Here is a 15,255-nt window from a genome sequence, read left to right as displayed (position 1 = left end):
AGCTTTTGTCTCTTTGGCCTGTGCTTTTAGAGAATTGAGCTGTGCTGACCCTGGATATCTGCCATTTGGTAAAACAGGAAGAAAAAAAAAATCAATTTCCTATACAAGAGTAGTAAGAGAGTTAATTAAAATTTGCTTTGAGATTCTTGCACATAATATGTTATTTACTTTTTGCTTCTTATACTTACCATAATATTATCATTCTGTCCTCAGGCTTAATTAGACTTTTTACGTCTCTTAATTACTGCTTTGATCTGGCTTTTAGCAAGTCTTCCTGAAGATAGAGCCCAATGATGTTCCTGGAAAGATTCCAGTTGATTTCAGTCGATTTCAAGCTTTGCATGAACCCCAGATGCCGAATAAAATGTAGTAATCCATTCATGGATTTGTTAAGCAAAATACTTCAAATGTTTATAATGCGTGTATATATGTGTTGTTTAGGTGATGACCTGAAAAGATCATGTCTGAGGTCCAGGGAACAGTCGAGTTTTCTGTGGAGCTACACAAATTCCATAATGTGGACCTCTTCCAGAGAGGGTGAGTTCATATTTCCATTAATTTGCAGCTGATAACAGAGGAGTAGTTTACAGAAAAGAGTTAAACTGCAAAACACATTCTTTTCTGCCAAATGCAGTTATATTTCATGCAATCTTCAGGGCAGGGAAGGATGTCATTGGGCTTTCGTTACTGTCAAGGAAGATCAATGTACATTACTTTCACTAAAGACTGACTGACTTGTTTTTGTAATACAATGTTGTAATGCTCCCAATTATTTTAAGCATCTGTTCAGAAAGAAGTACAATAGCTGCTTTAAAATGTTTCTGGACTGTGCTAAATGATAGCTGCATCGAACTATAATAAAAACATGTTCATTTTAGGGTAATAAATCTAATGACTATATTCTTTTATGAAATTTAGTTGAATCCTACCATTTCAGAAGAGAAAATGAATACTCATGTTTGTCTAAAGCTCTGGTTCTGGTGCCCACATTGTTTTTTCACATCCCTGTAAGTTAGAAGAACATGTACAGCTTCTGGTCTACTTAAAGTTTTACCTCTATTTTTTTGCATCACTCTTCCTAATAGTCTTTCTAACAACCTGGTGGCTGTGGAGAAGCCTGGCCAAGTGTGAGTTGTTACTCTGCTCACATCTTGGACCCCATAAAAGATTTTCAGTGAGGAGAAGAGAAGATAAAGAAACACTTTTTGAGGAGAACAGAAGGCTCAGATAGGTCAAAAGACTGTGTGTCATGGACAAAGAGTGGCTCTAATGGAATAGTGTTTTCTTTTGTCTATTAGGACTGATGTACACAGAACACTAGATATTCTCTTTCAAGCCTTAGCTTGGCACACGGGTAGTTCACAGCTGACTTATCCACCTTGAGCACTATTTCCTGCAAGAAAACCATGGAATTGTTTCAGGTATTGGGATGGGGTGGATTAGGTAGAGGTGTTTCTATCTGTATAAGGGCTTTTTGTTATTTATTTTCACTGTCATGAACTAAGCAGAAAAGATGCTGTGAACTTGAATGAAGGAAACACGGCTCTCCTTAGTTTTAAAAGCAGGATCTGTCATTGTGTTCATGTGTCCAAGCAAGTATCCACCACCTTTACGTTAGAAAGCATTCTGACTATACCGAGTACTTGTGTTGTATATATTTTAAAAATCCTCTGTGCTTGAGGTGTTTAGTTTATCTGAGTTATAGAACAAGTCTCCTGTGTATTCTGGTCCTTATAACCCTAGAAGACAGACCTAGCTATAGATTATTTTTCTTGGCTTCTGGTGATCAATGTCAAGTGTTTGATCTTCCTCACATTTGGAAATCCTATCTCTGGGTTCAGTGATTTTTTTGGAGTTAGTGGGATGTTCAGAGGTTATCCAGGAATCTTCCCAATTCTCATGTTACTGTGATGAGCTGCCTGGTTTTTGTCATATTGGTCTGCTTTTAATTCAGTAATTTCCATAAAATGCTTTCTTTGGCTTTGACAGTCAGATCAAATCTCTGGTGTGTGGGTAAACCTAGCAATAACACCGATAATATATTCTGCTGTCACACTAATGAGTTCCTAATTACCCTTGCTTTTTTCCCCACTGGTGCTTACCTTGCTTTATTGATTAATATTCCAAACACACGATACTATAGGCTATACTACATTCATTTGTTTACAGTAATTTTTCTATGTATCCTACATAGTATTACATTTGCTACCCTTCCATAGTTTTAACCTTTGCATTTCAAAAAAAATCCTCTATTGTGTCTCATATTTGCTGATGAGTATCCATTGCCTGGCTACATCTGCTCAGCAGTCCCTATCACTGCAGCATGGAAGTGTAAAGAAATGGAACAGATGAGCTTGCAAAATTTAATTTTAACTTGGGCACACTTTATTTTTTTCCCCTATTGCCATTGTTGATATTCACTATAGACATCTGGGATTTCTTGGATTACTATATGGTGTCCCCAGATGAGAGGGTGGTAGAAGTAATAATGATGGGAATTTTCTATTTAAGTAGCAGTTTGAGTGCCTTGTAAATTGAGTCAGTATCATTCTGTCCTGCTGAAGGCCAGAAAGTTGATTTATGAAAAGTTGTCCATCAGGATAGCAGTGGAGCAGAAATGAATCTTAATTTCTGTGGGAACCCAACATGCTGTGTTTTTTCACAACAAAATCAAGAACAATGAATAATATTAATAATAATAGGAGTTTTTGTCATCTACTTTTCCTCTTATTACTTTGGTACACAATCAAAATCAAAAAAACATAATCAAAAACCTGATTATGTATCTCCACAAATACATAACAGTTCTGCTACTGTATACCTAACTGACATAAAGTTGAAATTCCTGAGATGGAACTGTGTAACTGTGCAGAAATAAGGACAGTCTTTTCCAAAACGCTATGTCTTGGTTAACTATCCTAAAGATGGTACTTTTAGGGCAGTGTGGCTGGGCCAACAGTGAGCTCTTTGGAAAAGGGGGCTCCATGGAAACAAAGGAATGAATAAATCCATCAGGGATAGCAAGAGAATCCTGGGAGAATCAGCCCTTCTGGAGCTGTTAAGTGATAGTTAATAAACAAACTTGATTAAGGACATGATCTCCTGGCCATACGCCATAGAGTCAAAGTGCTTTAAAATGTTAGGCCTTCAGTAATAGTGCTGTGCTACTTTTGATTGTACTGGAAGCTATTTTGAATTCTCTATGCACACACAGTCAATTGCCACCTCTCCCTCACCACAGGAAATGGAAGCTCATTAATCTATTTGAATTATACCTTGTGATATTTGATTCATGTTTCTTAACCTGCATGAATGAATAATACTGAAAAGAGACTGATACAAAAGTAATGAGGTGGGGGGGGTTTTGTGTGCAAATATTTGTTATGGTTCTGTTTCTGGCCTATACAACAGGAGCAGTCGTCAGCAAATTATGTGTTGCAGGCAGTTTACTTTGCTCAGTTAGTGTTAAATTTACCTTCTTCTGAGGCACAAACATAACAGTGTCAGTATTTGTAGACATCAAAGGTTAAATGATGTAGGTGCTGCTATAGGGGAAGACAGAACCTTTTCTTTGGTCAAACCAAAGGATTTGTAATGCTGTTTGATGCCAGAGTTCTAAAGGTTGAGTAATAAGTAATGCAATTTCTGGAAGGAAAAACATTTTTATGTTTTCCTTCCTTTATTCTCTCCATTATGTGCTGCTTAATAACTAGTGACTTATTTTCTCTAGTGAAATTAGCTAACTGATTCTGATTTTCCTTAATAGACTAGGAAATAAAATTATCCCTTACTGCCAGAGATCAATTAATTGATTTGTCTGCTTCTGTCAAAAGCCATCCTTCTGCACCTTTTTTTTCTTAAAGCTTTTCAAAATCTATTTAACAGAGAAAAAAAATACAGCCCCACAACTACTGTGTCCACAGGGTAACTAACTTTTGGAGTCTGTGAGGGAATAGAGGGCACAAAAAAGGTGAAATAATGCCTTAACACTGCTAGGATTCTGGCAATGATGTATTAGAAAACCAGGATCAAGGTAAGTCATTAGTCACCAATCACAGGACTGCTTATCAGTCTTTTTACTCCTCCTGAAATTTACAAATTTCAGGCTGTAATTTGTAAGTGTCTAACACTTACAGTGGTGGTTTATGTGTGTAAGGGGTGGTGGTGCTTAAAAATGAGTGTAAAAATGTATTCCAGCTTCTTCTAAAATGAATGCAACATTGCTCTGTGGGAAAGATTGGTGGTCTCAGAGTTTACAAAATCCTGCAGGTATCGGACCAAGCATCAGTAGCATTCAGAGCTGCTGAAAACAGGATCTACTGCCTTAGCAGACTAAGCTTTTCTGTGGCAAAACATCCCTGTTGCCTACCAGATGGACAACAGTGTTTCAGTAGACTTAGTCATGAAATCACCCCTTCAGAGACAAAATGCAGCAGCTCCTTTCCTCAGAAAACTGGGGTCTGGCAGTCAACCAGTGCCTTTCTTGTCAGGATGGATATCTGGAAAACACATATTGTATTCTGAGGTTCAGACCTTATTTCCCGGGGTCTTTGAAGTACAGTGTCAGGATATGAAAAAAAAAAAAATTAAAAAAATTTGAAAGTCTAGGACACAGGCAAATCTTGTTACTCTGTTCATAAAAATATACATTTCTTGAGACTTCTAACCTGTAATATAATACAAATCACTTTTGGACAGTAAATCTATGACATTTTGAAAATACTTTCCTGGCTTATTTATGATATACAGATTTTCTTTAATAAAAATGAAGTAAAAAAAAAAAAAAAGAAGAAAAAGAAGGCGGCTAATAGGCATGCTGAAGTGATGTGTTTCTTGACTAGTAAGTGCTGTGCCTTGGAACAGATGTATTGATGGAACTAACCTTTTTCTTGACATGAAGACAGGATATTTCTGTGAGTCTTGAATGGACCTTCACTTTAAGGCAGCATCAGATACCTTCCAAAAAAAAAAAAAAAAAAAGAAAAACAAAGCTCAGGAGCAAGAAGGCAACGACTCTTTATATGGTCATGGAGTGATAGTTGAGAACCTGCTGCACTGAACTGACAGGATTGGAAGTAGCGTAACCCAAACCCATACTCATGAAAACAGCCGAGGTGCTGGTGTTCAGTAAGCTGAACATCGATGTCCCAAAGTGTAGCAAATGTCCAGCTTCAGGAGAATCATGTACGATGAGTTATTTTCATGACTGTTGAAGACAGTTCTTCCATTTGACTAGTTAGTGTAGCCTTCTTTAATTTTCAGGTACCCTGTGTCTACTAGAAGAGAGGTGGGATCTCCCATGCCAGTGGTAGGGAGAAAAGGTTGAAACTAAAGTGGAGCCTAAGATATGAAACTGTTCTGCAGGTGAAGAGCAGCATCTCATCAGAATTTGTTGAAAAGGATCAAATAGTCAGTGGAAAGAGGATACTCTTCTATCTGGAATTTATCTTCCTCCTTCAAATAAGCAATACTCTGACTTATCTCACCCTAAATACATTAGGTAACTGTTCTGTGTCACTTCTTTACTTACAGAGAACTTGGCTAAAGGCCAACTCCGACTCACCTAATAGGTTGGCTAACTAAGGCAATATCACAGATTTAGCACAATCTAGATTGAGATAATAAGGGGCCTGGATAGATAGTACTCAGGACACTGAGATAATGTTTCACATGCTAGATGTGGCAGAGAATCTTAGCGTATCCTCTCTGAAATGCAGCCAGCGTACAGTGACAAAACCTGTGCCTTGCCTGCTGGAGCTGCTTCTGTGACCTACTGTGGTCAGTTCCCTTTGTGTCTTTTCTACCATTTCTGTGTAGTAATTGATGATTGTACAATTAACCAGATGTAAACCAGATTACACCTGTAACCAGATGTATAATCAAGTGACAACATTATGCAGAGAATATGCATATCCATCTGTTGCAAATAAGTGTGTCACACCACAATGGTTCAGTGCATAGCAGAGAAAGGAAAGGTAAACCTAATCAAGACACAAGTCAGCAGTTATACAACGGCTTCTTGTAGAGTATGGTGAGTATGGCTCACTATCCTTTGTTGAAAGATATGTATATAAATGTATATATACATACACACACATAACTGGTCTGCCTAGCCTACAGCTTTGGAGTGTCCCTAGGCTGCTTGCTGATAACAACCGTAATAGATATTTATGACTGATATTCCTGCTGTCTCTGTTTGTATAGAAGATATCCTCATGCTCTGATGTTCTAATGTCAGTCGTCCTGAGCTGCAGAAATATCATGAGGTTGCTACAAACCACTGCACGTTATTTCCTCAGCCCCACAGGCTACTGTGAGCACGTTGGACACCAGATCATACGGGAAGCTAGTGTACAAAGCAAAGGATAACTTTCTTTCTGTCTGCAGAGTACTTTGCAGCCTGTGACCAGGTTCTAGACAAGGGGTCTTAAACTTAGGATTGAACATGGTGATCAGCAATTTTTTATTTTTATTTTTTTAAGCAGTAGAACTTTGTGTCAGAAATGGAAAATGCACCTGCAGGAAGGATCATCCCTTCTGTGGGACCTGACTGGAGCAGTGCAGTGAGTCCCTATGGGACAGGGGATCATCTCCAATGGTCGAGCATCTTAGAATTGATTTGACATTTCTGATAAGAGCACACAATGGTGTGTTTGTGTGTGCAAAGACTATAAAGCTAAAATAGAAAACATTCTACTGCTTGAGTTTTTACCCAAGGGGAGAGAATATAAGGAAAATTATATGATAGACATTGGTCTTTGTGGAACCACTACTGAGGGTTGCTCAAATATTAGTGATGAGTATCATATGTCACACAGAATGGGATTTAAAAAAAAAAAAAAAGAAAGAAAAAGAAAAAGCATGTCAGCTGGTGTGTTTATGTACATGCTTGTAACTAAAGAAGGATATAAAATTTTGTTTTATACTGTTTAGACAAAGCCAGTGCCATAGCAGAATTGACACTTTGTAGTGATCTTGTCAGCAATGGGTTGTGATACCCAAATAAAATAATACAAACATCTACATCTCAGAAAATACAAGGGTTCCACTGTTCTTCCAGCCTCAGTTTTCAGGACTGCTAAGCACTCAGGAAATCACTCAAAACCATGTGACATTTTATGTTTGACACGGAAGGAGTGACACACTTCACTCGTAAGAGAGAAGCAGCAATATGTTTATTGGTATAAAACAGTGATTTAATGAAGTTTGATAATAAATGCAACAGTGGTTTAACAAGATTCAATGGCAAGGTACACTTGATTACTGCACAGAGGACAGGGTCAGACAAAACTGTCAGGGAGACCCTCCCATTGAGTCATGAGTTCAGAAAGGACCCACTTGCCTTCTGAACTCTTTCTCAGGGAGGAGTTTAGGCATGTCTGGATCCAGACTTAGTCCCAGATTTACTCAATGGGGTTTATGTCTAGAGAATTGTATATATACAATCAATCTTTGATACCACTTAGGTAAGATTTCAAAGTTTAACATGCTATTAATTGCTTTCTGAGAATCTGTTGCTGCAAGGAATCTCTCAACCTTGAGGACTAACCTTGAGAGGTGCCCCTGCTCAAGGAGAGATCCTGGCATGCAGCCCACTGCCATGCAGGAGAACTCAATGGGCTCTGGGTCTGTCCGCTATTTATGGAGTAAGTTAATTGACTTATAGCATATTTGCATACCAACTACAGAAGTTAGTTTTTTTCAAAGTTGGCTTGAGTCAGACCTTGACCAGCACTGTGGTTAGGTGGGTGCATTGTTTAAATTGGCTATTGTGTTATCTGTCTTCCCCAAATCCACTTAAGAGTTGGATACAGCCATCACGACCAGATGCAGCCATTAAGACCACCACTGGTGCTTATCATTTGAGCATTGCTACAGAGATAAAGGTCAGGATGGGGGGGAACTCAGCCACAACGTTAATCAGGCTTCTGTAGCCTTCTTCAAAACCACCAACATTAATGGAGTCTCTCCATCGGTTTGTTGGATTGTGTCTTCTCTGATTTAGAGGCTGGCAAGCAATGCATTTATCTAACTCATGCCTCCAAAGAAGTTTCTTTGTGACACCTAATATTAAGCAATGGCATTTCTAGTCAGATTTCTGCGCCAGAACTTGTAGCTGAGCCTTTGGCAATGTCTATGCTTTCAGTGCAAGTCCTACCAACTTTCTTTAAACCCATGTTTCCTGGAGTCAGGCAATTAGACAAGAAACTCTTGTACTATTTAAAATTAACCTTTTAATGGCCATGATTGCTATGAAAACCATGGAAGGTTGTATCCCAAAGCTTCAAAAGTAATTTCATATTTATTAGATTTAAAAAGATACTTCAAAATTATTAACTCCAGGTTCCATTAACTTGTTATATAATCCCTTGTTGCTAATCAGTGCTGGAAGAGTGGAAAGGAAGTGTGTTCCTTGCAAGCCTTTTTTTAAAAAAACAACACACTAACAGATAAAAAGAAGAAAACACCAAACTTAGCTAACTATTGTACCTGCTTGATGGAAAAATAAAAGTTTGTCCCCTTAACTTCTAGATACTGTCTTCTCTAAGGAAAGCAAATATCACCCTGATCCAAGTGACATTTACATTGCTGCTTTGATGACTTTCTGAGTGAATTATGTCAGAAAGTAGCTTCATTTTCACCTAACATGGTTTGCATTTATATGGAGCTATACTTCAAGTGTTGATTGTGGTTCCTGATTCATAGACTTACATATGGACCCATGTCCACTGGAATCGTGTGTGTGTGTGTGTCTTTAGGGGAAGGGAGTATAAGCCGTCAGGCTTATGAAAAGTTATATATGTAAGTGCTGTAACATTTTATTACTTCAGAATGTTCTTAAGTGAAGTGACACATTTTTAAAGCATTGAACTTTACAGCCAGCCAGCCAGAAAGATGGCACCAGCATAGACTGTGTCAGTGCCTTTATTCTATACAAGGGACGGTGCCAAAAATTACTGAATGAGCAGCTCTGGTAATAAAATAACTATGAGATGCTTCAAAAACCCACTACATTCCTTGTATGCAGTTTTTAGGGAATGGGAAGTTATTCTCCAAGTTTTCATGTGGGGGTGATTGTGGTGCTTTACAGCTCTTCTGGCACTTTCCTCTCTAAGGGACTTTGCAAGAAGCAACTAATTGAGGCAGATGAAGTTATCTGTGTTCAGAATGTGTTATCACATTGTTACACACTGTGCATATCCCTAGGGGAAGCACAGCATAATCACCAGCAGCAAATCTTGTCTTTAAATATAGGACAAGCTGTTGAGAGAACAGCGAGACTTGGCCTCTTCCTACAGTTCCTGGTTGCAAGGGAGGGGAAGAGAAAAAAATAAAAAAATAAAAGATCCTATGAGGCTAGTCAAGCTCTGGAGTTTGCTGTCCAGAGGCGGGGGAATCTCCATTTTGGGAAATCTTCAAGACTTGACTGGACATGGCCCTGAGCAATTTAGTCCAAATTCAGTAATCGGTCCTGCTTTGAGCAGGCGTCAGGCTGGAGATCACCCAGGTTCCCTTCTAGCCTGAATGTATCCCTGACTCCAGGATGAGTGTGACCATAGCCTTCCTCAGCACAGAAACAACCCTGTGCAGCTTCCTTCTGCATCACTCGGTTTCAGCCTGTGCTGTAGACACTATGTCTTAGTGATTTATCATCAGATTCATGGTGTCCAGTAATTTGTCTAGCTGTTTAGCTTACAGCACAAAATAGGTTTATTTAATTATCATTAAAAAGTTCTTTTAGCTGAGAAATGCAGTTTACAAATAAAATTAAGTTCTGCTTGTCATCTATATGCAAAGCTCCATACCTTAAGTCTTGAAGTTATTGCGTCCAGTTCATCAACAAATGCGTCACATCCTGAAGCAGCCCAATTTTCAATGCTGCACTTAATGTCACCCAGTTCTAAGAACTTACGGCATTTGTGTCATCAACTCCCCATGATATCATTAAGCACAAATTCTCAGAGGGTAAAGCAGTTAGAATTCAGTGCATCAGTGAAGATCACAACTGTCTCTAGAAGACCCATGAATGAAAAGCAACCACTTATGGAATAAAGTCTATTGGTTCAAGTAGAAATTCACCTCAGAGACAAGGGTTTAGCCTATTAAATGAAAGCCTTTGCTTTGCTGAACTTAAAACTTAACTAACTTTCTTAAGGGTGATCAAAGCCACTCAGTGATACTCCAGAGATTAATACCTTAAATTTAAGATCTCTGCTTGTAGAAATATTTTTGTTAATTGGATTCATAAAAATGGGCAAAGCACTGCCCAATTACACACCAAGAGCTCTGAAGAAAATCTTACGGTGGTCAATTTTTAATGTTACAGATGATAGAATGCGCTGACTTCCAGGTTAATGACTGATGAGCGTTAAAAGTTGGCTAAGTCCCAAAAGTTTCATTTTATTTTTTTCTTCTCTTTTTAATGATATTTTTTTACCCAAGATTTTAATTTAACGTCACACCTTGAATATTATTTCCTGAGAGAGTGGATCCCATCTGTTTGCATCACATTCCTCTTGGCTAGCACTGTCTGTATGATATATTTTATTGTTTGTCTCCCAGGAGCAAACAGAATGCTTTCTCTGTCTGTATCCTTACCTCCTGACTTCTGAATTTTCCTGGTGTATATAAAGCTTTCCACCTGTGTAGCCAGAGTATCTGTATTAAACTGTGCTCTGCATAAGTATCACCACCTTTTACCTTTGGATCAAAAATCACTTTACAGCCTTTACTGATCCTTCAAAATGTCTTTCTTAAGTCCTAGTTGTTTATATTCTACCAATGGGAAAAATCTTAGGCAACTGTAACGAGACTAGGATCAGAAAAAAAGCTAGAAAGTGAATGTATTGGTTCACTAGACTATACTTAAACTTCCCCCCCCCCCCCGATACCTATGGCTAAACAGAGGCCAGTTTGCTGATGGTTGTGCAATGAATACTTTTGAATGAGTTGTTTTATGACTAGCTATCGTTCTATGACTAGCTATGGTTCATGACCAAGAAAAATCAGCTGCCATCCCATGTGTGAAGTGTGACTGAAGTGAGCACATTTTCTCGACATATGACTTAGCCAGTTCTTGTTGTGCTACATGGACACCAAACAGGAGCAGAACAAATGGTGAATCTGGCCCGTATGGGTTGAGAAGTGATGACATCTGGAGTTCTCATAAGCTCTCAAATTAATATAACATTTCTGGGCTCTCCAACATGTGTTTGTTTTAAATAACCATGTTGTCCAGAATTTTCCCTCTGATATTGGACATGCCTGACTTTAACTCTGTATTAATGACTGCTGGGAAATGTATGTGAAAAATTTCACATTGCCATGCAAACTAAGGTCGAAGAAAAAAATCACACAAGTAAATTTTCTCTGTTATGTCTCTAACTTAGTGCCCCTTGCCCATCATTTTCAGAGACGAAGCACTGCTTAGTGGCTAGGAGACGTAGTTCAGGTCTATTGCCCTGCCCTATATGTGAAGAAATCCTGTCTCTTTGCAATACTGTCCACACACTTTAGCACAGTTTTGTGAGGTGCATTTTAATGTAACTGTTTCAAACCCAAACGATCTATGGCTGTTATTATTTGTTGCAGTGAGTAATGAGTTCGGGAAATTTCTTGAGGTGGGCTTGAACAGCCTTTTACTCATCAGCAATATGAGCAGCTCATCAGCAATCATCTTCTCTACAAACATGGGAGTAGTAATAATATCTCAGAAGATTGTTCTTAACAGGGTACAATCTCAAATGCTCAGATGCTGTGATAGTAGAAAACATCATTGTGCATGGGAAAAAAATGTTCCAGAGTGTCTCTGACTTTTATTTTCCAGAAATTTTTGTATTCAGCTTAAAACACCCCAAAGTCTAATCTTGAGAATGGAAAACTGTACACCATCTCCAGATCATATCCTTTTAAGATCTGGGTTCCTTATGTTAGGAACCCAAAATCATTACTCTTTTTTGATACTTCATTCTTTAGAGTTGCCTTGAGATTATAACCATTTCTGTAACTGAATAGTTTAATTCTATGGATGCAATCGAACTATATGATGTGTATACCGCCGACAAGGTGCACTTGAGATGCAATGGAAAAAAAATGGTTGGCCTTTGTCCTTGCATTAGGGGAATTCAGTATATTGTGTGTCTGGATGGGAAGATCTTTTTTAGCACTTTAATTACTTAATGTGCTTGCTGCAGCAGAAGTACATTAATAAACGGAGATCAATTTCTCCCATCAATCCATGTCCACTTTGTTATTTCAGAACATTCGTTCATTTGTGGGGATAACATCTGCCAAGAAAAGGTATTACAAATAAAATGCAGCTGAAAAACGATCTGTTCTTTAGTAACCTCTTGTTCCTGTTTGGCTATGCATGATAAATCTTTATAATGATGTCCTGGAACAAATGAGAAGTCAGTTTATAATGTGACTGTTTAGAGTGATGTCTGCAACCAGCCAACACCAAAAGTGCTGAGGAAGCTGTGAATTTTTCATTTATTTGGTGATTTTTTTTTTGCTGACCAGTTGAATATATTCTCTTTGGTTTAGATATTGCCAGGATTCATATGTCCTCATCACAAGATAAACTTTGTGAAGCAGTGGAGAGAAATAAATTGATGTTAATAGACCTACTAGAGCTTAAGAAAAGTGACTGGTTGGAAGATTCTCAGATAAGAGCAGCTATGGCTTGTTCAACCACTGGACAAAGAAAGTAGGCTAAATCACTTAACAGAAAACATACTGGTCTCAAGTTCTTACTTTTGGCAATGGGCACAGTACATAAGCATTCAGATTTTAGTAAATGGGTAATTTAAGCCAGTAGGTAACATTACCAGTTTGGGAAGAACAAATCTATTTAGGGCTTGCCCTAACTATGTTCAGATAAAGAAAATACACCTGTGCTCCCCTGCCTTATGGAGTTATTGAAAGGCTACATACATCGGCAGTTTTTAGAGAATAAACCAGTAGAAAGTATTTCAGAGAATGAAGTCGATAGGTCTGTATACATTGAAAGGTAAGAAACTTTTTTTTTTTTAAATCTAACCTGAGCTTCTGCCAATTTTTGTTTCATTACTTAAAGCTGTCAAACTCATTTCTACACAGGGTTTCTCTGAAAATCCTTGGTCTGTGATACATGCTACGCTCAAATTTGAATTCAAATTGCATTATGAGTCACAACAGGCATCCAGCTTTCCCATTAGTTTGAAAAAAAGGTATGGATATGTGTGATTTTCTAGCAGATCTCACCAACGGCCTTATAAGAACAAGATAAAACTGTTTCATTGACATGTTAGCACTTTAGATCAAACATTTTTCTTTAAGAACATTTTTCCAATTAGAAAAAAGTTATTGGAAAAAGTTCCATGTTGGTTCTGTCTTCCTTCACTTGTCCTGTCTGTGATTATGTGGCATCCCAGTAAGATGGAAAACAATCAAGAGTACTAGTAGTCTGTGATGCACAATATATTATATGCCATTTCAGATAACATGCAAATGACGCAAGTTTCTGGAAATCCCTGTTCCATGGTTTAACTGAGTTCCTGTAGCTGACTCTGCTTTCCTGTCTTGACATTGCCATAACTTTTTATGAACTCTGAGAGAAATTCCTAACAGAATTTCAAACTCACTCAAGCTTTTGTAGCACCTAGATTACTTTCATACTCTTTTCAGCTGATGGATAACATTTTGTCCTTCTATTGTATCTTCTTGCTAGGAAGAAGTCATTAAAATCTGCCACCGTTCTCAGCTCCTAATGCTTCCCTCCTTGAAAGAAATGATAGGTTATTCTTGACCTGCTGCACTGCTTCTAGCCCTGCAGACATTAGTTGATAGTCGAGCCTATGAACTGCCTGCAGATCAACAATGTGCTTTTAGGATGGTCCAGTTCAAAGATTAGCCCAGTGTCAGATGGCATCCTGTATTTCACAAGATTCTCTGCTAACCAAATTAGCAAGGTACAAAATACACTAAATTGAGGCACTAAAAGTCCTGGCTGTCACTAATCTTTGCTATTTGTAGGAAAACAGTTAAAGTGAGCCAGTGAGGCTTTAATTCTCTAAAGGTAGAATGCCAGTTTAGTTGGGTGGAGAGAGAAAGAATAAACAGATTAGGATTACTTCATCGACATCCATCCATACTCTTGTGATGCTCCTGATGGGAAGAGCATATTCGTAAGATCAGGCTATTGCTAGAATTATTATCTAGATGAAATTAACATGTACTCCACTATAATGAAACACCAAGTTTGCAGGCTGAGGTATCATCTGAGATTCTTTTTACACTTGCCTGTGATAGAAGTATAAGGAGTCCTGGCTCCCTTTGGAGGATCTCATGTTTGATAAAAAAATTCACATATCTGTCATTAGTACCTTAAACGCTGACATGAAGATCCAGATCCACAGAGAGGCTTGAGTCTGATGGTGTTTAGTGTTATCACAGCAAATGTTTTGGTGCTTTGATTTCCAGACTGGAATTTACAAGTCCACTTTATCTGATATATAGTGAATGTATGGAACAAGTTAGGTGAGTCCTTGTATTCTGAAATAGGAAAAAGGCTAAGAGAAATATGAATTTGTAGCTCTACCACAGAGAATTCACCTATGTCAGTTGAGTCCTCAGTTTTTATTCTTACTTCTGCTAATGCTTAACATACAAAGCTGATTTGAGATCCAGTTGAATTTTTTATTCAGTGAGAACAGGAACAGCCTCAGCAGGGATGAAAATAATACCATATGGATAACCACAGAGAAGAGAAAAAGATGCAGATGATCTCACATATGGGAGGGAACTGGACCTAGATATGGTTTGACTTAGGTTACAGAAAAACTGCAGAAAAGTGTAGCAGCACTGTCTCCCCTGCAATGAGTCTGCACAGAGCTTGACTGAGCAGATGAGATACTGAACTTCAGCAAAGTGTTCAACACTGTTTCCCACAGCTTCTGCCTAGACAAGCTGAGAAGGTACAGACTGGATGGTGGGTCTGTGAGAAACTGGCTAGCAACCTGCACCCAGAGGGTGGTGATCAATGTGTTTTCTCAGACTGGCAGCCTGTCACATGTGGGGTCACCCAGGGATTCATAAAGGGCCCCACACTGTTCAACATCTCCAAATGATCTGGATGATCGGATTGACAGCAGCCTCACCAGGTTTGCTGATGGCACCAAGCTGGGTGGTGAGGTGGACATGTCAGAAGTGAAAGCCATCTATCTTACAGAGAGACCTGGGCAGGCTGGAACAGCGGGCGAGCAACAACTGTAT

At 38.5% G+C, this 15,255-nt stretch overlaps 1 protein-coding gene across 3 annotated transcripts in view; it reads left to right on the top strand.

Annotated features, from left to right (window-relative positions):
- Nucleotides 1–15,255, top strand: part of FAM135B (family with sequence similarity 135 member B) — a 220,797-nt gene that overhangs the window by 71,305 nt on the left and 134,237 nt on the right. For all 3 annotated transcript variants that reach the window (XM_080381174.1, XM_080381173.1, XM_080381172.1), the window contains one exon: nt 442–537. In XM_080381174.1, the coding sequence (XP_080237300.1) occupies nt 461–537 (77 nt within the window). In that variant the 5' untranslated portion in view covers nt 442–460. The remainder of the gene's footprint in view (nt 1–441; nt 538–15,255) is intronic.

This window comes from Falco punctatus, assembly GCF_963210335.1.
Source record: "Falco punctatus genome assembly, chromosome: 3".
In the NCBI taxonomy this organism is placed as follows: Eukaryota; Metazoa; Chordata; class Aves; order Falconiformes; family Falconidae; genus Falco; species Falco punctatus.
This window is presented reverse-complemented; position numbering and strand designations above follow the sequence as displayed.